A 22,546-nucleotide genomic window follows, 5' to 3' on the forward strand; every position below is an offset into this window, starting at 1 on the left:
TCAGTTGAGGCATGTCTGTCACGGGAAATGAAGGGAAGGAGAATACAGAAAGCGGGACTTGGGAATTAGAAAGGCAAGCCCTTTGCTGCCACGTCCATGGAGCTTGGAGGGGGAGATTCGTGGACTTCACACAACCTCACCCCAAACAGCTTTTGTCCCTACTTCCTAGTCTTCCCAGGGTTTCCCCATTCGGTCCTGGAGTAATGATAGATCGTAAGTGAACCATTCACTTCTGCAGGAGTATTTGGCCACTGAACACAGTTATAGACCCTCTATTCCAATGGCATCCGCGTAGACAAGAATATTGAACAAAATGTGCGGCTGCCTGCTCTTCTTGGGGACCAGCAATTTTGGCATCATTAAGTTATTTGTGCTTGTGACAATGATATTTTTAAATGATTGTAGAGATTTAGGGTTGCAGGAACTCTCTCTGCCATTAACAGCTCAATGGACAGCGTGCATTCTTGAGCATCCTTATCCAGCCCTTGTCTGAGAAGTAAGTACTCATCTTGTGCAAAAGAAGTGCTTGCTGCAAATTTGTGTCATTCCCCAAATCACAAATTTTCAACACCCGTAAGTTGCAACTTGGTTCTCAGCACCCCACCAAAAATATTGCTCTCTATTCCTTCTCACCTCCGGTCCCACATCCCTGCTCCCTCCCGCCATACCCTGCTTTGATTCCTCATTTCAACATCAGCCTTCAGTTCCACACAAGCCCCAGTTGCAAGCCACAGGGGTGGGGAGGTAGGGAACAAGGAAAGACCATCGCCGACTTCATCCCCCAAACATGTGCACTTTCCGAGGCTGCTGATTGGAACACATTGTCTCCAGACATTACTGAGCTGGGTGTTGGGGCTCCTGCGTTGTCTTTGGTATTCACTGAAAACAGATTGTCTGAGACACCCTCCCCCAACAAGCAACAACAACACACACGCGTGCGCCCCCGCGCGCGCGCGCGCGCATACACACACACACACACACACACACACACACACACACACACACTCCTCCCCACCCCCTCCATTTTTTTCTCCCTCTTTTTTAAGCAATGCTTTGTTGTGCTAAAACTAGTTGGACGAGTTAGGGTGTTGCTGCTGCTCCCGAGGCCCTGGCCAATGGAACCCGATCCACCCCGCTGTGCGTAAGCGCGCAATTAAGGATTTAACCAAGGCTGTGCTGCGCCTCAGCCATCAGTCAGCCAGCCGGAGACAGAGCCTCCACGACTCCCAGCCTCCTCCTCGCCGCCGCCGCCGCCTCCTCCTTTTCTCCTCCTCCTCCTCTTCCTCCTCCTCCCTCGCTCCCACAGCCATGTCTGCTTAGACCAGAGCAGCCCCACAGCCAACTCGGGCAGCAGCCGCCGCCACAGCAGCAAGGACAGCCGCCGCCTGTGAGCGATGACAGGAGTGTTTGACAGAAGGGTCCCCAGCATCCGATCCGGCGACTTCCAAGCTCCGTTCCAGACGTCCGCAGCCATGCACCATCCGTCTCAGGAATCGCCAACTTTGCCCGAGTCGTCGGCCACCGATTCCGACTACTACAGTCCCACGGGGGGAGCCCCACACGGCTACTGCTCTCCTACCTCGGCTTCCTACGGCAAAGCGCTCAACCCCTACCAGTACCAGTACCATGGCGTGAACGGCTCCGCCGGCAGCTACCCCGCCAAAGCTTACGCCGACTACAGCTACGCCAGCCCCTACCACCAGTACGGCGGCGCTTACAACCGCGTCCCGAGCGCCACCAGCCAGCCAGGTATTGGGGGGGGGGCGGGATGGGGGCAGATACAGGGGCAGCCAGAACTCCAGAGGCGCGAAGTGGGGTGGAAGATTGGGGCCCGCGACAACCACTACAGTGGGGGCGCGCCCGGCAGAAGGGAGGGGGGCCTGGACTCTGCAACCAAGAGAGGTTCTCCTGGGCCAGCATTTTAGGGATTCTTAGAAGAATCTTGCTTAGTAGAATCCTCCACTCCGGCACCTGGGGGTGGGGGGCCCTCAAGTTTCTGGATTCCCAACTTGCCTGGTCTGGAAGCCAACTAGGCTGCAAAGGGGCTAGGGGTGGAGAGAAGAAAGAATCAAGCAGCCTGAGTGGCGTTTGCGTAATAAAGGGGAGGTTAGTCGTTGGAATTGTTGGTGAGCGTGCTCGGTTGGTGCGAGTGGGAGTGGAAGGCTGCCTCAAAGACTCTGTCGGGATTAGTCGGAGAGCAGCCACGAGCCAGCGTGGTGTCGGTGCCCTGGGCGCGCGGGGTGGGGGTTGAGGACTGGGGAGCTGCAGCCCGCCAGAGGAAGAACGCGCAGAGAGCCTTGTGGTTTATCCAGGGCATTTCCAAAAACAAAAAGGCATTTAAGGGTGGAGGAGGGTTGCTGAGGGGTGCGTACAATTTCTCTTCCTCTTCCCCACCTCCTCTCTTTTCGCCTTGAAACTTAGTTGGAGAGTTGAAGAGGGTTAGCTTGGGCGGTAAGAGAGGCATGAGGTCTCCTTGGAGAGGTTTTGCTGGTTGGGTTTGATCTCTTCCCACTAGCACATTAATAATCCTGCTAATATTAGAATCCCCTTCTTTGGCAGAATAGAGACCACAGCTCTCATTCTCCACCCTTTCCTCTCTCCCAGGAGCTTGCCACACACACACACACACACACACCAACACACACACACACACACACACACACACACACACACACACACACACACAGGGGAAAGGTTCTCCACCCCTTGCAGAGATGGTACTTTTGATAAGGTGGTACTTTTCGGAAAGGGGACTTGTGGCCCCAGGGTATGTTTGTAAGACAGGCTTTCAGAAAGTCTTCCCGCGCCCCCCCCCCAAATATATTCACGACTTTGAGAAATTCGTCCTGACCTGCCGCCCCTTTCCTACGAAAACACCCCAGCACCCAATCCTTTTCAACGTGTGACTCTTACTAAATTTTAAAAGAAAGCCCAGGGGGTGGTATGTCTTCGTTCCTTTCAGTGTCTCTTTATTTCGTGCATAAGTGAAAGATTTTTTTTTTTCTTTTGGCCAAGAACTTATTAAGTCTATTTGTAAAAGAAACCAGACACATCTGTGCCCTCGCAGATCTGCAGGGAGATTATGGGGGCTGCATAATCGGCCCTCTGTCTGCAGCGGCCTGGACTTTTGCTGCTGAATTGAAGGAGCATAGTTTGCTTGTGGGTCTTTGAACTTTGGAGACCTCGGTTAGCGTCTTCCCTGCCCAAGCGTCTGGTCTCTGCGGGCGCCCGAACAGACGCCGACAGAAGTAGCGGGGCGGAGGGGGGGGGGCGGGGGATGTCAAGGCCCAGGGCCTTCCCTTGAAGCCCCAGGAGGCGCTGGCCACGCTCGCCCCAAAAACGAGGGTGAGCACAGGGTGGGCGTAAAAACAGGTCAGGGTGCAACAGGAAGGGCTGCAAGGGCTAAATCCCAGACTCCAAGGAGGGAGCTGTGCTGTACAAAGAGCTCTGCACAAGCCCACAAGAACCTGAATGAACAGAGTAGGGAATTAATCAAACCACCTGGCTTTTCCACCGTTTCGGAGAGGGGCGTATTTCTCTGGGTCTTGTTAAGCAAAGGAGGTGCCACGGGGATGGAAGACTGCGTGGTAAACAGAACAAAACAACACAAGTAAACAAAACCCCTAAGGACTGTATTTGAGGGTTCTGTAAACGAAACACTGTCGACAAACTCTAACCGAGTCTGTTTTGATTATTTAGAGAAAGAAGTGGCCGAGCCCGAGGTGAGGATGGTGAATGGCAAACCAAAGAAAGTTCGTAAACCCAGGACTATTTATTCCAGCTTTCAGCTGGCCGCGTTGCAGAGAAGGTTTCAGAAGACTCAGTACCTCGCCCTGCCCGAACGCGCGGAGCTGGCCGCCTCGCTGGGACTGACGCAAACGCAGGTAAATCCGCCGGCGGCCCGGCCGGAGCCCCGCCTCGGCTGCCTGCTGGGCCGCGCGGTTCCGTCCCGACGGGCTGGAACCGACTGGATAGCACCCGCCAGAAACTCGCAGACAGAGAGACACGGCCCCCAGCCCTTACCTCCACGAGCCCGCCGGGTGTCGCCGCCGTGCGACTGTGGGGACGGGATGGAGACGTCGCTCACCCCCCCACCCCTCGCTTCGGGCCTCCTGGGGCGAGGGGCCGATTTCCTAGATTGGAAACAAGGGGAGGGTCATTTCTAGGACACTCTCACGGCCTTGAGAAATTGGTCCTCTTCACAGTGCAGAGCCTCTGGAGGTGAGCCGGCCCGGCGGCTTCGCGTTCGTCCCGGGCAGTGAAGGTCGCCTCCGGCAGGAAAGCTGAAAGGTCACGCCCCGCTCCTGCGGAGCTTTCGGCCTTAGCAGCCAGAGGGTCTCAAAGTGGGGGGGGGGGGGGCGAGGGGGCGCTGTGGTGAGGGGGATATCATCCCCTGCTTGTCCCATTCCTTTCACCCCCACTGCAACCCTGCTGGGGCCTATTAAAAAAAAATGAAGAATGTTCGAATCGCCGCCCAGAGCTGCAGGCGCATTCTGACCTTTGGAAGCTAAGGAGGGAGTGGAGGGAATTGGGAGGGAGATGGGGACACCGCTCCTTTCCCTCCACACTCGCGCGCGCACAGCCAGCCCCAAGGCCCTCGCGCGGCTCTCGAGCCATTGTTTTGGAGACCTTCGCGGCGCCGCGTTTCGCGCGCACGGCGCAGGCCCACACGTGGGCGCACGCCGCGGGGACCTTCGCGCCCCCCTCCCCCCGCCCGAACAAAAACTACAAACCGCGGCCTCCGAGTCACGCCCTTGCGGCGGCCGGTGAGCACCTAGCCGGTCAGGGTGTCCTCTCGGGGCCCCTGATCCGGGCTTGGCCTCCTGCTCGGCCCCCTGACTTTAGGCCGCGAGCTACGGGGAGACGCCAGGTCCGGGCCACTTGGAGGCCCAAGATGCCTCCAGTCGCCGCTCTGGGGAAGGCGCGGGCGGCCTCTGAGTGACCCGGTAACGTGTGCCTTTGTTCCCCCACCCAGGTGAAAATCTGGTTTCAGAACAAAAGATCCAAGATCAAGAAGATAATGAAAAACGGGGAGATGCCCCCGGAGCACAGCCCCAGCTCCAGCGACCCCATGGCGTGTAACTCGCCGCAGTCTCCGGCGGTGTGGGAGCCCCAGGGCTCATCCCGCTCGCTCAGCCACCACCCTCATGCCCACCCTCCGACCTCCAACCAGTCCCCCGCGTCCAGCTACCTGGAGAACTCGGCTTCCTGGTACCCGAGCGCGGCCAGCTCAATCAATTCCCACCTGCCGCCTCCTGGCTCCTTACAGCACCCGCTGGCGCTGGCCTCCGGGACACTCTATTAGGCGGCTTGCTCTTGCTCTCTTTTTGGGACTGCTGTGTTTTGCTGTTTTAGAGAGTCATAAAGAAAGGAATTCATTTGGGGAAGGTTGGAAAATGGAAACAAAAAAGATTCATGTGTAAAGCTTTTTTGCATGTAAGTTATTGCATTTCAAAGGATCCCCAGCCCCTCTTTTTTTTACTGACGAACTTTTTTGCGCAACTGTGGACACTATCAATGGTGCCTTGAAATCTATGACCTCAACTTTTCAAAAGACTTTTTTTCAATGTTATTTTAACCATGTAAATAAGTGTAGATAGAGGAATTAAACTGTATATTCTGGATAAATAAAATTATTTCGACCATGAAAGCAAAATGTTTCTAAAAAATACTCCTTTTGCCCTCCTTATAATCGGCTAGTGACGTTTTATGCAGGCAATTAAAGGAAGGCCAACTCTGCAGAGATCCAATATGGCAAAAAGGAAAAACAGAAATTGGGGGCTGCATGGATGCAAAGCTGCACACGTGCATGTGTTGGGTGCTGTACTTGATGTGTTTATATGCATACGTGGCCTGTTTATAGTCCTGCCATAAAACATATATTTAGGTGGGGTTTTTTTTGTTTTGTTTTTGTTTTTGTTTTTTTGCCTAACCACAAAAACATTTAGATAATTTTAAGTTTTACCCCAAATTGTTTCAGGTAGAAAGTAATGCTGGCATCTAAATCCGGTCCTCCCACCCTGTGTGTGAGTCAAAAAGCAGAAATCCATCAATAATCACTCTGAATTCTAAGCTCAAAGCAATTATCATGGAGAACCCCAACCCCCCCCCCCCCAAAAAAACAGCCTCTGTGTATTGGCAGAGCAATTAGACAAATTACAATCCCTTCTAATGGGAGCTTCCAGAGATGAGGAGGAGGAGGTGGAGGAGGAGGAGGAGAGAAGAAGAAGAAGAAGAAGAAGAAGAAGAAGAAGAAGAAGAAGAAGAAGAAGAAGGGCAAGAAGAAGGAGGAGGAGAGAAATTATTGAACAAGAAGAAGAAATTTTCCTTCCTATTACAGTTTTTTTTTTTTTTTAATTTGAAATATTTGCAGCAGGGCAAATGGTAGGGTCTTGGACGCCTTGGTGTATGACTAAAAATTCATTTCAGCTCTTTCAGAGAGGAAAGGATCACAGGGCTTGAGAACAATGATAAACCTAAGTCAGTAAGGCAAGCAGGGCATGGGTGGGGGGTGGGGGGTCGTTTCTTCTCCTGCCAAGAGAGGGAACTGCAGAGTGGAGGAAAGGAATGAAAGCATTTTGGCCCGGTTTTGATTTCATCTCGTGTGAGATAATATTATAAATATTTTTTTTTCCTCCATCCTCTTCACCACTCTGGTTTTTTCACGAAGGAGCTCTTTCTGCTTTGCTTTTACATAAAACAGTGGCAAAGCAGGTTCCAAACGATGGGAAATTGAATCTGTTTGCAGGGATTTCTCCTTTGTGAAGCCTTCTTAGGGGCAGAGAGGAAGGACTTGGAGCAACTTTGGCCTGTGTCCCATCCTTCTCCCTGTGGCCCTGCACAGAGACATCCACACTGTGACCAGAGATGCAGCCTGGTCTAGAGCTGTGCTCTCCGGCCTGACTTGTGGGCATCTTTTTGCCTGTCGTTTAGTACGCCTGACTCTGTTTCCTCAGGATACCAAGCGAAATCCTATGTTGGGAATTACAAGATGCGTACGATATATTTTACAGCTAAGAAGTCGGCAGCAATAAATGTGACAAAAGAGTCTTCTTAAGGGGGGGGGGGAGGGTTGGAGATTATCACATAAAAAATTACATCCTGTCATCTGAGGATTTCTGAGAAGGTTCTTCCAGGGTTGGGAAACTAGACCTGAAAAGGCACGCTACGTGCCCGGAGGGGGAATTTACCTGTGTGTTCGCTTTTTCTCCTTCTCTCTCCCTCTCCTTTCCTCTCCTCCCCATCTCCTCGATTCCTTTCCTTTCTAGCCTGCCCATTTGCCACGGCTTGGGCCTCGGTGGGAATCTCAATAGTCTTCTTGCGCACCCTGCCGGGACCCCGGGGCAGCACCTTGGCCCAGGCCAGGGCTGTGGACCCCTCCTCCTCCGCCATCCCCAAGCTCGCGCGGCCGCTTTTCTTGCCGCTGCTTTTCCTCCTCTGCATTCCCCTCCAGCCCTCCTTTCTTGCAAGAAGTTCCGGGTGGCGACGCACCTGGGGGCAAGCCTAGGAAACCCCACTTTGTTTTTTGCACTGGCAGAGAAGGGGAGGATGGTGGGGAAGGGGTGGAGGGATATACTTCCTACTTTGCTTTCTTCTTTTGTAAAGATTTTGAGTTTCCTTTACACGGAAGCCGGCGCTTTATAACCCGGGAAACCGGCTTCGAGAAACCCTGCGCCGCCGTCGATCCGAGAGCAGCAGACGTACTTTCCCCTGCGCCTTCGAGTGCGTGTTTGGGGAAGCTGGAGGGGGCGCACCTACTGTCCGCCTCTAGCATTTCTCATCCACTGGCCGCCTGAGAGTGGAGGGAATGTGCGTGGAAGATGCTCCTTCCTTTTCTGCACACGGAGAGGGCTGATGTTTTTCTAGCCTTCCCTGTTACCTCCCCACCTCCATTCCTGGCTTCTAAAGGGGATCCCTTCCCTACATCCCCAGTCACCGGAGACGGTCAAGCTGAGAGAAGGGTGAGTTAGGATTTTTCCCGGGAAAGAAGAGAGAAGCTCTTCTTTAAGGACCACCCTTCCACCTCCAGCCTTGACGCTGCTTGCTTTTAAGGACATTAGTCTGTCGCTGCGACACCGGCAGGCATAGCGCGGACAGGCTTGGTTTCAGGATTGCTTTCCGTGTGCTAATCTCACTTCTTCCACTCGCAATGGCCTCTTCTCTCGAGCGGTTGTTGGTGTGTTTTGTTTTTTTTTTTTTTTAACTTGGTCTGGGAGCCATGGACAAAAATATTCTGGCAAACCATTCTGCAGCGGGTTTTCCCTGGCACCATGGGGATTCTCCCAGGAGAATTTAACTCCCTGCAGTCCTGCGCCCAAGGATGTAAAAATAACAGATCTTGAGCAAAGTCTAAAAATATCTGTGTGATGTTTCTCTCCCTTGCCCTTCCTCCCACCTTCCCTCTTTCTCTTTATTGTTTATTCCTGTATCTAATACAAACGTGCACTGCTCCCCACCATTATTTGCAGTATGCCTGACCCACCTCTCCGGGGCTTCTGTCTGCCCCTTCTGGTCCCCACTCGCCTAGCTTTCAATCTAGTGCTCCCAAGATGTTAAGCCCACCCCAAGACTTAATTTTCTTTTCCGTGGGCCTCTTCACCATCCCCACCATACTCCCGAGCCTCTACGCCTATTTTCGGACCTCCTTACAAAGCCCAGGAGGCCCGGGGCATGCCCGCAGGGCCAGTGCGATTCCTTGGTGCCCTCTCCGCCTCCTGGGCCCTCCTGTAAAAGATCAGATAAATTGGTCTTTGTTTGAAGCTCTTACGCGGATTTCTGCCCTTTTTCCCCCCTTTTTCCTGGCGGCCACCTCCTTGTGGAACAGGGGGCGGCTTGGGGAGCCGAGAGAAGCCGCATTCCTGTGGGTGCCAGGCGGCTCCAGTGCTGAGCCACAGGGCCTGAGACACACACACAGAGGAACCCGCAGACCTCGCTGCCCTTGATCTCTCTCTCTCTCTCTGTCCCTCCCCCTCTCCATCTCCTTCTTCCTCCCTCCTTCTTGGGGCACCCAGCCGGGAGCCTGTCGACCCACACTCAGATCCACCCAGGTCTCGGCCTCCGGCAAGAGCATGTTGACCCGCACACCAAACACACGCACACACCCCCTCCTGGGGACCATAGCCAGGCCAGGATCTCCCCGCCCATGCCAATCCTTTCTCTCCCGCCCCTCATCCCACAATCCCAGACGCGCCGGCTGGCCTCCGTTGGCTCCTTTGATCCCACTGGATGCCCCACGGCTCGCGGCGTCCTGGCCGCGCAGTCCTGGGAGTCGCCCACGGCGCGCCAAGGCCTGGCGGTGCTCGCCTCCTCCCGGCGCGCCCAACAGTTTACTCCGGCCTTGATACCATTGGGTCTCCTGATCTCCCCCGCCCGAAGTGCAAGGGATGCCTCCTGGAACATTGCCCCTGACCCCCCGCCCTCCATCAGTCCTTCCTTTTATTCGAGGAGAGGACCTTTAGGGCTACCCAACCAGCACCCTCCCCGCCTCGTCCCCGCAACCCCTTGGATCGCGCGCCTCCCACTGGCCACTGGGATCTCGCCAACCCGGAGCTCTCTAGTCCTCTCCAGAGGCACGCCCTGAGGGCAGACGCCCTCCGGCACCTCTGGGAAGCGCGCCACGACGGCGGATCCGCCTGCGGTCACCCCTCTCCTCCGGCCTAAAGCACCCCCCTCCCACAGCGGCTGGGTGGAGGCTTCCGCCTCGGGTGAGGGTGGGGAGGGGGCGCTGCTACTCGCTCCCGCCCTCCACTCTTGTTCCGAAGTTGCCTGCGGTCCTTGCATACTGTACTTGGTTTTTTTCAGAGGCACAGCGAACTCTGGGCCTCGAAAACAGCCCAAATAGCGGTAGCACATGTGGGATTGGCTAAATATTTTTCTACGCAGCCCTGCCGCCCCCCCACCCCGCCCCATCTGCGTTTTCTTTTGCATTTGACAAGCTTTAGGTTCCCCTGTGGTAAGGGGCAGAAAGTATACAGTGTATCTACTAAGGAGGGGCGGGGGTGGGGGGGGGAAGCTTCCCTTTCAATCATCCAGGGTTGCCAGCTGAAATGTAATAACCTGTTTTATAGGTCGCGCTCTAACACTGAAGATAGGAACCGGGGGAATTTACATGAATCTGTCTTTAAAGGATGTAAGAATTTTGTTTTGCAGCGATTAATGTTTCTGTTCTTTTGTTCGCTGGGACTTCTTATTTACTTCTGATTTGTGGGGGTCCGAAGGAGTCTCTGCCAAAAGTGCATATATTATTGAGTCTGTTCCACATCCTAAACCAAGATTTATATAAAACCGTGAAATACCACACATTACGACCTTTCCCACAGGAAGGGGGAAAAATGGTTTCATAACATCACTACACACACACACACACACACACACACACTCACTCCAAGTTTCAGTAATGATTCTATCTCCACAATTCACAGTCTAATGTATTTTTTAAAGAAGTGAGTGGGGGTGAAGGGCTATAAACAGTTCCCAAGCTATGATTTTTTTTAAGTGCCTTTTTTTTTTTTTTTTTTTTTTTTTTTTGCTTGCAAAGGTGAGAAGACAGAAATCTGCCACTGGAAGCTTATTGTCATCCAAGGACTGTTTTTGGCCACTTGCCATTTGCAAGGTGGGATATTAGGGGTAGGCGAAGAGGCAGAATATGGACTCAGCTTTCATCTATAAACAGGGGTCACTAAACAAGGAACATTTCATTTTTGCCCTTAAATTCATAGGAGCTAGGAAGTCTGCTTGCCACTGGAGGGTGGCTCTGGTTGGGCAGCTGCTAGGGCTGTGAGGTGGTAGGAGGAGGGAGAATCATCATATACTGTTATAGAGGCTGGAAGAGAGGCTCAGGAAATTCTCTGCACTCCTGGTGAGAAAACTGAGGTCTTGGAGGTATAAGGGTCCTGACCAGGACATCCCCACCAAGAACCAGAACTAGACTCCAGAAGTTTCAACCAAGGAGGGCTCACCCTCCTGGAAGCCAGCTAGAACCCTGGGTTCTCTTTCACTCTGGACCAGCAGAGTACCACAGTCTCTCTCCATACTCTTTTGCTCTATGTTTCATACTCCCTCTCTTGAGTCCTTCCGTGTTTTAAGGAGACTGACCTTGCTCTTTTACAACCACGTCTGGGAGCAAGAATAGTCCTTTATCAAAAATACTGGACTTACTGGCATGCAGAAAGAAACATATCAGTGACATATAGCAATAGAAGCAGCTGGACTAGTTTATACGGGGGAGGGGGGTAATTAATAAAAGTTAATGATAGGATTAAAGCCGATAGCCAGCCTGGCCAAATAGAGGAGACAGCTTCCCAGCCGGCTTTATTTAATTAGCAGCAATTAATACGGTTTCTGCTAATATCCTTTAGGCCTCTCATTGACTTGTTCACAGTGAAAGAGAATGGAGATGGAGCTCAGGAACACTTACAAGCACCCAGGGCATTTTGCTCTGACGACAAGAGAGATTGCAAATTCATTTAAGCAAATGTTCATAAACAAGTGACAGGCACACTCTGAGGCAGCATTGGTGGAAACAATGGTGAAACTGACAAATATTCTTTGCTTAGGAGAAGAGCACTTTTCCTTTTTAAGCAAGGAAATGCTTTAGCAGAGAGGGGGGAAAGACAGGAGGCTTAGAAAGAAAGAATGAACGAGAAAGAAAGAAAGAAAGAAAGAAAGAAAGAAAGAAAGAAAGAAAGAAAGAAAGAAAGAAAGAAAAGAAAGAAAGAAAAATAATTTCAGACTCCAGCAGAAGCACATACAGCAACCCTTGCAAACACATCAGCCCTACACATATTGAAGATTTGTACACGTAATGCTTCAGACCACGGATTTGCTATTTTCTTAATTCCCGCTCTTCTTTTTCCATATGAATCAAACAGTCTTTTGTCCTTCAGGGTTTGATTTGATCGCTACTGTTCACATTTCACTTTTGTATTTTCCTCTTCCTATACCATTACTCATTGAGTGCCCTGTGAAATTACAATCGTACATTTTCAACTCAGCAACCCATTTGCAGTGCAAAAATAGGGTCTAAATAATGGCTGAATTAGCCCTACTGGACAGTTTCAGATGTAACACTCTGTAATAATTATATTGCAGGCTGGATTAGGATGCTATTATCATAATCTGGACGTTTACAATTATCTGTAATTTGCAAAGATGCGCCAGGTCTTGATTACAGCAGTTTTTTTTTTTTTTTTTTGTATCACGCTAACCATCACTAAACAGTGACAGTAATAACAGCTAATTTTGCTGGCAATATAAGAGGTGCTGGGGTGTGCAAACAATTTCACACCTGGATGTGCTCACTCAACCAAGAATATAGAGAAAGAGCTTCTGCCCTGAGACTCAGACAAATATTCTCCTCTGCTTCTGTTCAGTATAGATTTCTAGACCCCGATCATTGCTTAAGAGATATTCACTGGTGGTAAGTTTTTATTTCTTCCATACTTCAAGGCACAGTTCATATTTCTGTTCTCACACTTTCCAAGCTATATGTATTGCTGTTGTGATTTATTTTAGACTGCAACTTTGCTTTATTAGATTTTTCAATTCTGATCTTTTGTCCCCCTTTAACAGTAAAAGTGTTGTCGTTCTGGTGAGTAAAAGGATTCGGGTGAGAATGGGATCCTTAAGAACTCTTGTGTCTTTTTTTCTTTCTGTGCTGTTGATGTATTTGGTGCAGCTTGTGACTGGAGACTGAGAAAGAGACCAGGTTTCTATAAGGTGTGGAGGGAGCCGACTGGAGATTCTGAGCTAAGATCTATTTGAAAATTGTTATTCAAAGCTAGTCATACGCGAATTTAAGGTCTTTACATTTGACGATGATTTTCAGTTTTGGAGCGTCGGGAGGGCAAAGGGAGCTCGCCACAATGCTCCTTTGGTATCACAGATATGCAGACATTAGCAACGGCAGGTGTAGTCTGAATCTCTAGACTGTATTGCCCCCTCGACATTTTCCTCCACTTGGGAGAAAGTTTCCGGAATAACTGGCCTCTGAAACCCTTCAGGGCTGCTTTGCAAGGCCTTTGCCTCAAGCTGATGGGGGAAGGGGGGGGGGGGGGGAGGGGGAGGGGCGGGATGCGGTTCTTACAGCTATTGCCTGCGGGGCCCAAACGCTGCGACCTTGGGGTTGGAGGGGCACGATTGGCTGAGACGCAGAACCGAGCTGTGGAGCTACGGAACCAGTCCGATTTAGGAACGCACCAAGGAAGACTCTAACCAGAAGCGGTGCTGTTCTATCTATAGATGACGCTGTTTCCTGACCCAGTAGAGATTTGGAAGCAGCTACAGATGTTAAGTGCAGGAGCCTGAGAAGTCTTCGTTTCCCTCACCCCTGTACAGAAAGGCCTTTCTCCGGCGGCGGGGACCTTTGGGCTAAATTGTGTCAAAAGATAATGAGATGCTTATTGGCGCCGGGGAGACATTTCCCCCTTCACCCGCACCCCCGCAGCTATTGTTCTCTCGTTCTTTTTTTACCTGGAAAATATGGTCAGAACGAGGCTCTAGAACACCAACTCCGCGGAAGTTTGAGCGTGGGGAGGCGTAGTAGGCGCCGCGACGGGGCGATGCCTTTTACCCACCACGCCCCTCCCACCAATTTCTCTCTCTCTCTCTCTCTCTCTCTCTCTCTCTCATCGGTTTACTATGGGGTCAACACTTACTAAGAGCGAAAATATTAACCCTTCATGTTCAAAGGACCCAGAGGAGCCCAGTTCCAAGGACAGTTCTTGGGAGGACCTCTTTGCAGAATTTCTTGTATAATTAAACTCATGTTAAGAGATAGAGAGGTCGTTACAGGCGCATCATGACAACACCTTCAACGTGTTAAAATGCATTTGCTAGGTTTCAGAATTCCATGCACTCACAGTGGTTTGGCATGCGTCTGGTAGATTTTTTTTTTTTTTTTAAGAAAAATTAGTGTTGGTTTCGATGTATGGTAGCTTTTTCTCTAACGTAATTTGAATAATTCAGCAAAGCCCCACTACCAGCTGTACTTCTGCAGCCTCTTCCATTCTTTTCAGCATTATAATTTTGGTTAATTTTCAATTTTAGGTCCTACGTCTCTGCAATTTGTGTATGAATAACAGAATAATTTCCCTCTTTTGTTTCGCCTTTCCTGTTCCTGAATCTAAATAAAGATGGCTTTTTAGTATTAAAAGTGGAAGAAAATTACAGGTAATTATCTTTGACGGTAAAAACGCTGTAATCAGCGGGCTACATGAAAAATTACTCTAATTATGGCTGCATTTAAGAGAATGGAAAAAAACCTTCTTGTGGATAAAAACCTTAAATTGTCCCCAATGTCTGCTTCAAATTGGATGGCACTGCAGCTGGAGGCTTTGTTCAGAATTGATCCTGGGGAGCTACGAACCCAAAGTTTCACAGTAGGAAGGGGGAAAAAAGAAAAGAAAACATTTTTCCTAATGTAACAATGCGAATGCTAGAAAATGACAAGACTGATCGGTTTTAAACCATTCTGAGACTGACTGAGCGTGGAAGTTGCTCAACAAAAAAAGGAACGGGTATATTGGTAAGTAGTCTTTGCTTTGTGTCTAATTATAGTGACTGTCCTTTTGCACGACTGTATGTCGCTGTCATTATATGGAGCACTCTGAGTATCTCTATTGACTTCTGATAAATGGCTCAGTGGTTTCAAGGTTCATAATTTGAAGGATGCCCAGGTCTGTAGCCATTAATTCTCGCAGTATGGGGCTTCCTGCTTGTATGACGAAAGGGCTTTTCATTTTCATTATTTCTGTGCTTTCCACAAGATCGGAAGGATGTATTTCATCCAGGATCATGCATTTTCCTGCCTAGCTAGCTTGCAAAGGGTGTAAACATTAAGTAGTTATAATTGTGCATTTGCTTTGTTTTTTTCTTGTATTCTTTCCTCTTGTTTAAAAAAAAATTGCTTCCAAACAAAGACAAATACAGCTGTATTATTTTGACTGAGGAAAGGAAAAGGAGAACACTCAGTTTCAGCACTAGAAACTATTGGATGTCTAGAAGTTAACCTGGGGATAGATCATTCTAATGTTTTAAAAAATAGATAAATGTGTAGAAAATGTAATAAAAATATAATGTATAAAGAAAGCTGAAAAAACATCCATGTTTAATGTTAAAGTACTTAAGAAAAAGGCTGCTGCTGCAAACTGACATCTTTGCAGGCACTTGATGTTTATATATAGGGCTTCCCATATTAGGAAATAGGAGTTCTTTTAAGAGTGATAGAAAATATACTGGGAGGGACGAGGAGGGGGTGGTGAGATGGAGACACACAGAGAAATATCCAGGACACTCCCAGCGTTTTGTGGCTTTTACTCCATATATGAAAGAAGACAAAACCATACAAAGTATATGTACAACTAAAATTCAACAATATATACAGAAATGTTTCTCAATATAAACGTCCCTATTAGCTTAGTGAATGCCACCAATTCACCTAGTAAAGGTATCAAAGCAATAGAATGGTGATTTTGGTTGTTTCCTCTGTCTTTCCTGATTCCAGTTCAGGGTTTGGGGGTGGGGTGGGGAAAGAGTGGTTTTGTTTTGTTCTTTTTAAAAAAAAAAACATCATCATTCTTGCTCATTGCATTTTGATAAAACATGCAGCGTTCCCTTTGTGGCAATGTTCTAATCTTACAGCCGATTTTTCCTTTTTCTTTAAAGAAGGGCTGTTAGGTAAAGGTTTTTTTCTTTTTCTTTTCTTTCTCTTTTCTTTTTCTTGTTTTGTTTTGTTTTGTTTTGTCAGTCTGGGATTGGTAAATAAAAATGCAGGAGCCCGAAATGCTTCTTTTTCATCATGTAATGTCTTAAGCTCATTAAACAAGTAAAAACGCTGCCATGTTTGCGCAGATTCTTCTGGTGGGGGAAAATGTCTGTTAAAAAAAAGTCGTTTTGATGGATATTCCCAAAGAGAAGAGGAGGCTCAGAGCCTGGATCCCAAAGGGTAAGGGAAAATGTCCTTGCAGTGAGGAGTTTCAGGAGCACTGGCATAGAAACCAGTTTCTCTCTCTCTCTCACTCACTCTCTCTCTCTCTCTAAGATGCAAAATCAGTTACTGAGGCTGCTCAAGGGAAAAAGCAGATGAGAAAAAGAAAGGGAAAAAGAAAAGGAGGGAAGGAAAGGAAGGGAAGGAGGAGAGAGGGGGAGAGAGAGCGAGAGGGCGAGCCAGCGCCCAGACTGTCTTGCCACACAGAAGAGTTCTCCCGAGCCTGCTCCTTTGGCTGGGTTTGGCAGATGCAAGCAGGTCCTGGATCCTCCTTGCCTTGTTCAGACGTTTCCCTAGGGTATCAATTTCCCTCAGACAACTCACATCATCTGTGGTCTCTGCATCGTGTCCTGGTGTGGAGAGGAGTACCAATGCGAATAGCCGGGCATGTAGCTGTTGGGGGGCATACTGACGCCCTTGGCTGAGGCAGAAACGTCCCACACTGGAGGCAGCGCCGGCGAGCGCGGTGACAGGGCCGCTGAGCCCGGGAGGGGGTCGCTCTCGTGCGGGTTACTGCCCTGCTTCAGCAATTTCTTAAACTTAGAGCGTTTGTTCTGAAACCATATCTTCACCTGGAACGAAAGGCAGCAGCGATCATTAGGCTCAGCGAAACACCGAACCAGTGCCTCTATTCCAGGCTTTGGAAGCAATACCCCCATCCCCCAAAAAACAGAACAAACGAAACTGCAAACGCCAGGTCTCCGCCTTCCTCCACCTCTTTCTAGCCTCCTCTCTCTCACCCCGCCCCTGTCTACCAGGTATCTTGTCTGGATACCTAACGTTGTTGTGCTAAGCTCTTCAGTGGGATGCAAGTCTAGGTTTAAAACAGCAGCATAAATAAGAATAAAATAAGAATGAAGGCGAATGAGATAGTCAGGTTCAAAGTCTAAAGAAGGATTTTTAAAACAGAGCACTTTTCAGATTAAAGCCACACTTCCTCTGATAGTCTGTTTCGTATTTACTAATGCCCAAACCTGACATTTCTATGCATGTACAGTGAGCAAATGACCGTGAACAGAGAAAAACCTGTACATTTATAACCAAATGCCTTGAATATACCTATGCATATATTGCATGTGCATGAAGCATCTTTGTCCTGAAGTAAATATATCCTCATAATCCTGTAGGGAATAGGGATGGTACCTCCCTGGTTCCCTACTTTGTATGTTGTTTAGTCAAATTGTGGTCAACAATCATCACATGGTTGTTAGTGCGGTCACTAAAAGTCAAAGGACTCCTGAAAGTTAAATGTGAATCAGAAATCTGGGATGGAAGCATATCTAAGCTACTTGGTTTGAAGAAGGAAATTCTATGGTGCCACTTCTTTCACCTTTAAAATTCCTTAGCCATAGGAATCTGCTTTACCAAGAGTAATACAGGTTACTGAGTTGCAGGAACCCCCAAAATTTTTGGTGGCAATATGGCAAGAGAAAGCAGGCCGAATTGAAAAGAAGAGCTTCGGGGACATCTGTTCTAAGGCAGCACACAATCACTCACCAGCTAGAGTCTCCTATACCCTGGAGTCCCCTTGCTGAAGATCACCCACCTCACGTGAGGCCTACCACCCCATGCAGCTAAGTTAATTGACAAGGACAAAAACCACAGGTGATTGCAGCCTGGCTTTATGACCAGGGTCCTAATATACCTACTTAAGCCCCTTCCTGTGAAGTCTAAAATGCCCCATATGTCTTTCAAATTAGTAGGACAGGAGAACTTCAGCAACTGTACTTAACTGAGGCTTCACCTGCTGTAATTTGGTGAGCATTCCTCTTTGATCTTCAACTCTGCCATTGCTCGCAAGCCCTGTACTCCAGGAAGGCACCTCACCAGCCTGCACCAGTCAGTCACCCAGTATGATTTAACCATTGAGCTTAAGGGCAATCTTCAGAAACACCCACCTCACCTATCCTAGGATGGATAGTTTGCACTTTGGTTCCTTTAGTAAATCCTGTTGGAGCCTATATATATCTGGTCCTCCCCCTCACCCCAATTTCATAACTATGCCAGTGAGTTGAAATCCTTATTAAGTCCCATGACCACACAAACAGATCCTTAAGAAACATAGCTCTCATTCTGCCTCCTGGCCTGAACATCTTTTTCTCCTACATGTTTTTTCTCTTTCGTGTCGTTCTGCTCTGGAATAGGACTCGATTAATTTATGAGTTTGGTCACCAAAGGACACTAGGCTGGGGTGGGGTCGCCGAGGGTTGGGAGGATGTGCAAATCCAATCCAGCATTAAATACCAGGTCATTTATTCCAAACTGTTGTCCCGGAAAGTGTGTAATGGAGCAAAGGCATTTGTCATTAAGCTCTTTCCATCCTCAGTTGACTAGGCCAAGAATTCCTCCTGATGTGCTCCCTGCCCGATCTGTAAGCAGGATCAGCATTTCAGGGATACTTGGGCTTCTCGGGAATTACCTGTGTTTGTGTCAGTCCTAAGGAAGCTGCCAGTTCAGCTCTCTCGGGAAGGGCCAGGTACTGAGTTTGCTGAAAGCGGTGGTTTAAAGCCTGGAGCTGCAGGCTGGAATAAATGGTCCGAGGCTTCCGAATCTTTTTCCCTTTTCCATTGAACCTGATTTCCCCGTTTTCAATCACTGTGGTTTTTTGTTGATCTGCAAGCAAAAAATACAGAGGAGCAGTCACCGGTGAGGCCACTGCTGCAGCCTTCCTGAGCTTGGCCTGGACTGCGCCGGGTCTTCCCAAAGCCCCAAAAGGATTTCTTCGAAGCGTCCCCACGCCACCCTGACCTCTCTGGGTTCACAGTGCCCGGGTACTTCCTGTGGGTGCGAAAGCTTGTGGCCGACCCTGACTCTGGCCCTAATAACGTGAGGCGGGAGGGGGGGGGGCGGGCTGGACCGCGGGAGCGCTCTCGACCCTGGGGCAAACAGCCTCGCTCTGCCGCAGCGGAGGCGGCGCCGACCGCTCTCTAGGGCGCGCGGCGCTGCGGGGCGGCTGCTCTCGCCACGAAGCGGGGGCCCTCGGCCTGGCGTTACAGTGCCTTAAGCTGTGCTTGAGCCACCCTGATGTTTATGCGGCCAGTTGACTTGATGTCACTAGCTCCGAGCCCGGTGCATCAAGACCCTCGTCGAGTCCGACATTATTCTGCTGAGAGGGACAGAATCGAATCCCCAAACAAAACACAACCAGCCGCTCTGACCAGCTCCCCAACGAGCTGAGCATCGCACGGCAACTTTGAACCCCTCGGGGGGCTGAGCACCGTCCGCCCGAGGCCCTCTGCTTCACCTCTCGGAACAAAGGAGCAGCCAACGTTGTATCGAAAACCCAGAGGGAGGGGGCCTGGGCAAGGGTGGGGGGTGGAGGACATCTAAAAGCCCGCCGGAAAGAGCCCAATTGTCACCAGTTTAACCAGAGCTAGAGGCAGCGTCAGCTTCCCTTCGGGTCACCGAAGCTCACCGGGCGCCACCCGCAAAGTAGGCCACTGGCTGTCCAGATCGGGTTGGGGAGCAAAACACGCTCCCCAGTTCCGGCTCAGAAATGTCCCCAGTCTTGCCAAACGCCGGTCACAGACCGGAGGGGAGGAGGGAGGCAAAGGGCGCACAGACCCAGCGAGCTGGAGCGCGCAGTGCGGACCAACTCGTAGAGCGAAGCCAGCGCGGAGCCGGAGGCGCGGCTCGAGAGGCGCACCGGAGACCAGGGAGCCAGGCGGGCCGCGCCGCAAGGAAGCCGAGGGTCCGCGGCGGCGAGAAGGGGCCGGGCTGGGCGAGGCCGGCAGGCAGGCGCCAGGCGAGCGGGCGCGCACAAGGCCGGGCCGCCTGGGGGAGGGGGCCGGCGGAGGCCCGGGCGTTGAGGAAGTGAGCGGGGCGGGCGGGGTGGGGGGCAGCCGGGAGGCGGGAGGCGGGAGAAGAGAGCTGCCCCAGCGGCCTCTCACCTGTGTCGTCCCCTCGCGTCTGGGCGGCCGCGCTGCTGTTGTGGTAGGACTGGAGGTAAGGGCTGTGCTGCGAGTGGCTCATGTAGGGGTAGGCGGCGAGCGAGCGGTGGTTGTAGGAGTTGCCGCCGCCCGACGCGTAGGGCGAGCCGTGGTGGTGGTGCTGGTGGTGGTGGTGGTGCGAGCCGGCCGCCGCCGCCGCCGCCGCCGCCGAGTGCAGGCAGTGCAGAGGGTAGTGCGCGCCTGCCATGGCCGGGGAGCTCTGCTGCGAGTGCGGCTGTGGCGGCGGCGGCGGCGGCGGCTGCTGTTGCTGCTGCTGCTGCTGCTGCTGCTGCTGTTGCTGCTGCTGTTGTTGCCCGAACTCCATGAAGGCGGATTTGGATGAGTCCTGGCCTTCCAAGCCGTCAGCCATCGTAGTCATGGTCATCATCAAAACTTTGGGGGCTGGAGAAAGCCTTCTCCCGGGTTTCCTCCACCCTCCCCCCACTTGGCTCGCGCCGCTCTCCCCTCTGCAGCCACCTTAGCTCTTGGGATTCTTGCAAAAAAATAAATAAATAAATAAAAAATTAAAAAAAAAAAAAGAGGGGGTGGAGGTGGTTCTCCCTCTCCCTCGCTCTTCTCTAATATATATATTTTTTAATATAAAGAGATATAGTGAGCAGGGCCTTGTTAACTCAAAGGGAGGAGGAAGGGGGAGGGATGGGAGAGGAGAGGGGGGAGGGGGGAATCTGCTCTCCCCCCCTTCTTTCCCCCCTTGGATTTTTTGGGGGCTGGTGCAGTTTAAGGCAGAGATTTTAAGGTGGATTCTGCGAAAGTTGCGCGTCTGCTTTCAGACTTGATGCAGACGCCACGAGTCGAATGGTTTGTCTCCAAAGGGCAGCGCCTCCCCATTGGTCAGTCGCCCCCTGACGTCACAGGCGCACGGCTTCTACTGGTGTGTGCGCCGCTCGCCGAGTTCTTCGCCTACCTTCGGCAACTCCAATCCCAGCCCGGAGCTGCAGCCGGGGGCCGCGCGGCTCCGCGCTCAGTGCTGCCGGGGAGGGAGGTGCCTCGGCCGGGCCGGCCGCCGACGCCTCCCGGGCGCAGCTCGCGCCCCCAAACCCGGAGCCTCAGTTCCCCGTAGCGCAGACCTGGAACAGCCTGGCTGGAAGCCGCTCCCTCTCAGTCCCCTTGCACCCCAGCAGGCTGCCTGTTCTCAGAAGCAGTGCCCTCTTCATTTAAAGCAAGGTCCCCTCCCTTGACCTCCTCTCCACAACCCCCTCCCCAGTCCCACTATAGTCCCGGGGGAGCGCCCCGTCACCGTGTATTCTTCTAGACGTACTTTATTGAAACCACAGAGGAAAGAAGACCCCCACACCTGGGCACCACCCCTTGGTTCGGGGGGAGGGAGTGTAAAGAAAAAGAAAAATCAGACCCTGTTTTGGCGAGGTTCCTGCCGTTTCAGGCCGTAGTTCCTATGTATTGAACAAGAAAGGGGGAACTTTCCCCCCCCAGAACGCGCAGTCTGTTCTGAAAGCGAATCGTTGGAGGACTGACAGTAATGCATTTTTTCCTATTGAAAACAGAAGCTACTGTAATGCTTTCAAATATATGCAAATGATACATGCGGTTAGTGGTTTGGCAAATCTTGATTACAATATAAACTACCCAAGTAAAAGTGCCTTCGTCCTAAATTTGTCTCTCGATTACAATTCCAATTGATTTTATTTTATTGTCAACATTGTTAATGATAAAAATAGAGTCGTTTTACAGTTATTTTTACTTTCTGGAAGGAGGCAATTAGAGTTCTAATCAGGAATACACAAAAATCTCCCATGATTAACTGCAGTACTTTGTTCAAATTGCTGCTATAAAATTCAGAACAATTTGCCTGTAATGATTATGGACTGGGTTTATTTTGGGAGGTGGAATAAAAGTGGATATAGCATAAATTATCCTCTAATTATACACCAGTGTCGCCTCAATTATCCTCTTATCAAAATGGTTGTCTAACTGCCGCATTTAGTTTCAATTCTCTCCTTTTTTTCTATAAAAAGAACTTCATACCTTGTTATTATTAATCCATTTATTATTTGCAAGGGGATTTATATCCGCACATCCAGGTGGTAGAACCACTTCTCTTTCAAAGATGGACTGGGGAAAGACATTAAGTTCGGAGCAGCCCAGGGCTGTGGATCTAGCCTTTCTCCGTCTAGTCTCCAGACCTACTCAGATCCAGGCAGCTGAGGAGAGACAGCGGAATCCCGGAGCGAGGCTCAGGCCCGGCCACCAGGTAGGAGAGCCGGACTGGGGACCAGGCGCTGAGGAGGGCAGGCCGGGCAGCGCCAGGAGTCGGGTCCCGGAACTGCGGGGAGGCGAAGGAAGTCTGCATTGTCAGTGGATCGGGACTGGGTGGGCAAGACATGCAGACCCCATGGGCTCGGCGCCAGCGTTCAATCTGCGACTAGACCCAGCCAGCGAGCCTTTGACCACACGGAGAAGTGTACAATCTAACATCTCCAGCTCAACATGTGTAGGAACGAGTCTGGGTCTTTGGGAAGACGCCTGGGGACTTCTTTGCACCCTATTGGCTTGGACCCCTAAGGAACCCGAGAAATTGACAATTTAGCGGTACCGCTCGCCCCGGTAACTCCTGGAAAGGTGGCTGCAGCAGTAGCAGCTTGGACTGTATTGA

At 50.7% G+C, this 22,546-nt stretch overlaps 2 protein-coding genes and 1 long non-coding RNA gene across 4 annotated transcripts in view; 2 read left to right on the top strand and 1 right to left on the bottom strand.

Moving 5' to 3' along the window:
• The first annotated feature begins 1,086 nt into the window (after positions 1–1,086).
• DLX5 (distal-less homeobox 5) lies at positions 1,087–5,656 on the top strand. The gene is made up of 3 exons (XM_086695800.1): positions 1,087–1,749; positions 3,700–3,884; positions 4,976–5,656. Exons 1-3 carry the CDS (start codon positions 1,395–1,397, stop codon positions 5,303–5,305), a joined length of 870 nt encoding a protein of 289 aa, XP_086551926.1. The 5' UTR covers positions 1,087–1,394; the 3' UTR covers positions 5,306–5,656.
• An 8,133-nt stretch (positions 5,657–13,789) lies between these two features.
• The window catches only part of LOC147583256 (uncharacterized), a 44,320-nt gene continuing 35,563 nt past the window's right edge, over positions 13,790–22,546 (top strand). The window contains exon 1 of one of the 2 annotated variants that reach the window (XR_015246940.1): positions 13,790–14,524. This is a non-coding gene — a long non-coding RNA (uncharacterized LOC147583256). Of the gene's footprint in view, positions 14,525–21,756; positions 22,145–22,546 lie in introns of those variants that run through there. The other variant, XR_015246941.1, reaches the window with a different exon arrangement.
• Positions 15,298–20,821, bottom strand: DLX6 (distal-less homeobox 6). Its single transcript, XM_086695808.1, has 3 exons — positions 19,876–20,821; positions 18,405–18,598; positions 15,298–16,557 (listed from the first exon to the last, which is right to left on the bottom strand). Exons 1-3 carry the CDS (start codon positions 20,300–20,302, stop codon positions 16,306–16,308), a joined length of 873 nt encoding a protein of 290 aa, XP_086551934.1. The 5' UTR covers positions 20,303–20,821; the 3' UTR covers positions 15,298–16,305.

Source organism: Puma concolor, chromosome A2 (assembly GCF_028749965.1).
Source record: "Puma concolor isolate L17-30 chromosome A2, mPumCon1.1.hap2, whole genome shotgun sequence".
NCBI lineage: Eukaryota > Metazoa > Chordata > Mammalia > Carnivora > Felidae > Puma > Puma concolor.

Excerpts from the sequence above, each read along its gene's own strand:
- DLX5 (XM_086695800.1), top strand. The coding sequence starts at position 1,395 with ATGACAGGAGTGTTTGACAGAAGGGTCCCCAGCATCCGATCCGGCGAC. Across the intron at positions 1,750-3,699 it reads GAGCGCCACCAGCCAGCCAG|AGAAAGAAGTGGCCGAGCCC; the intron begins GTATTGGGGGGG and ends TTGATTATTTAG. Across the intron at positions 3,885-4,975 it reads TGGGACTGACGCAAACGCAG|GTGAAAATCTGGTTTCAGAA; the intron begins GTAAATCCGCCG and ends TCCCCCACCCAG.
- DLX6 (XM_086695808.1), bottom strand. The coding sequence starts at position 20,302 with ATGATGACCATGACTACGATGGCTGACGGCTTGGAAGGCCAGGACTCA. Across the intron at positions 18,599-19,875 it reads GACGCGAGGGGACGACACAG|ATCAACAAAAAACCACAGTG; the intron begins GTGAGAGGCCGC and ends TTTTGCTTGCAG. Across the intron at positions 16,558-18,404 it reads TAGGACTGACACAAACACAG|GTGAAGATATGGTTTCAGAA; the intron begins GTAATTCCCGAG and ends CTTTCGTTCCAG.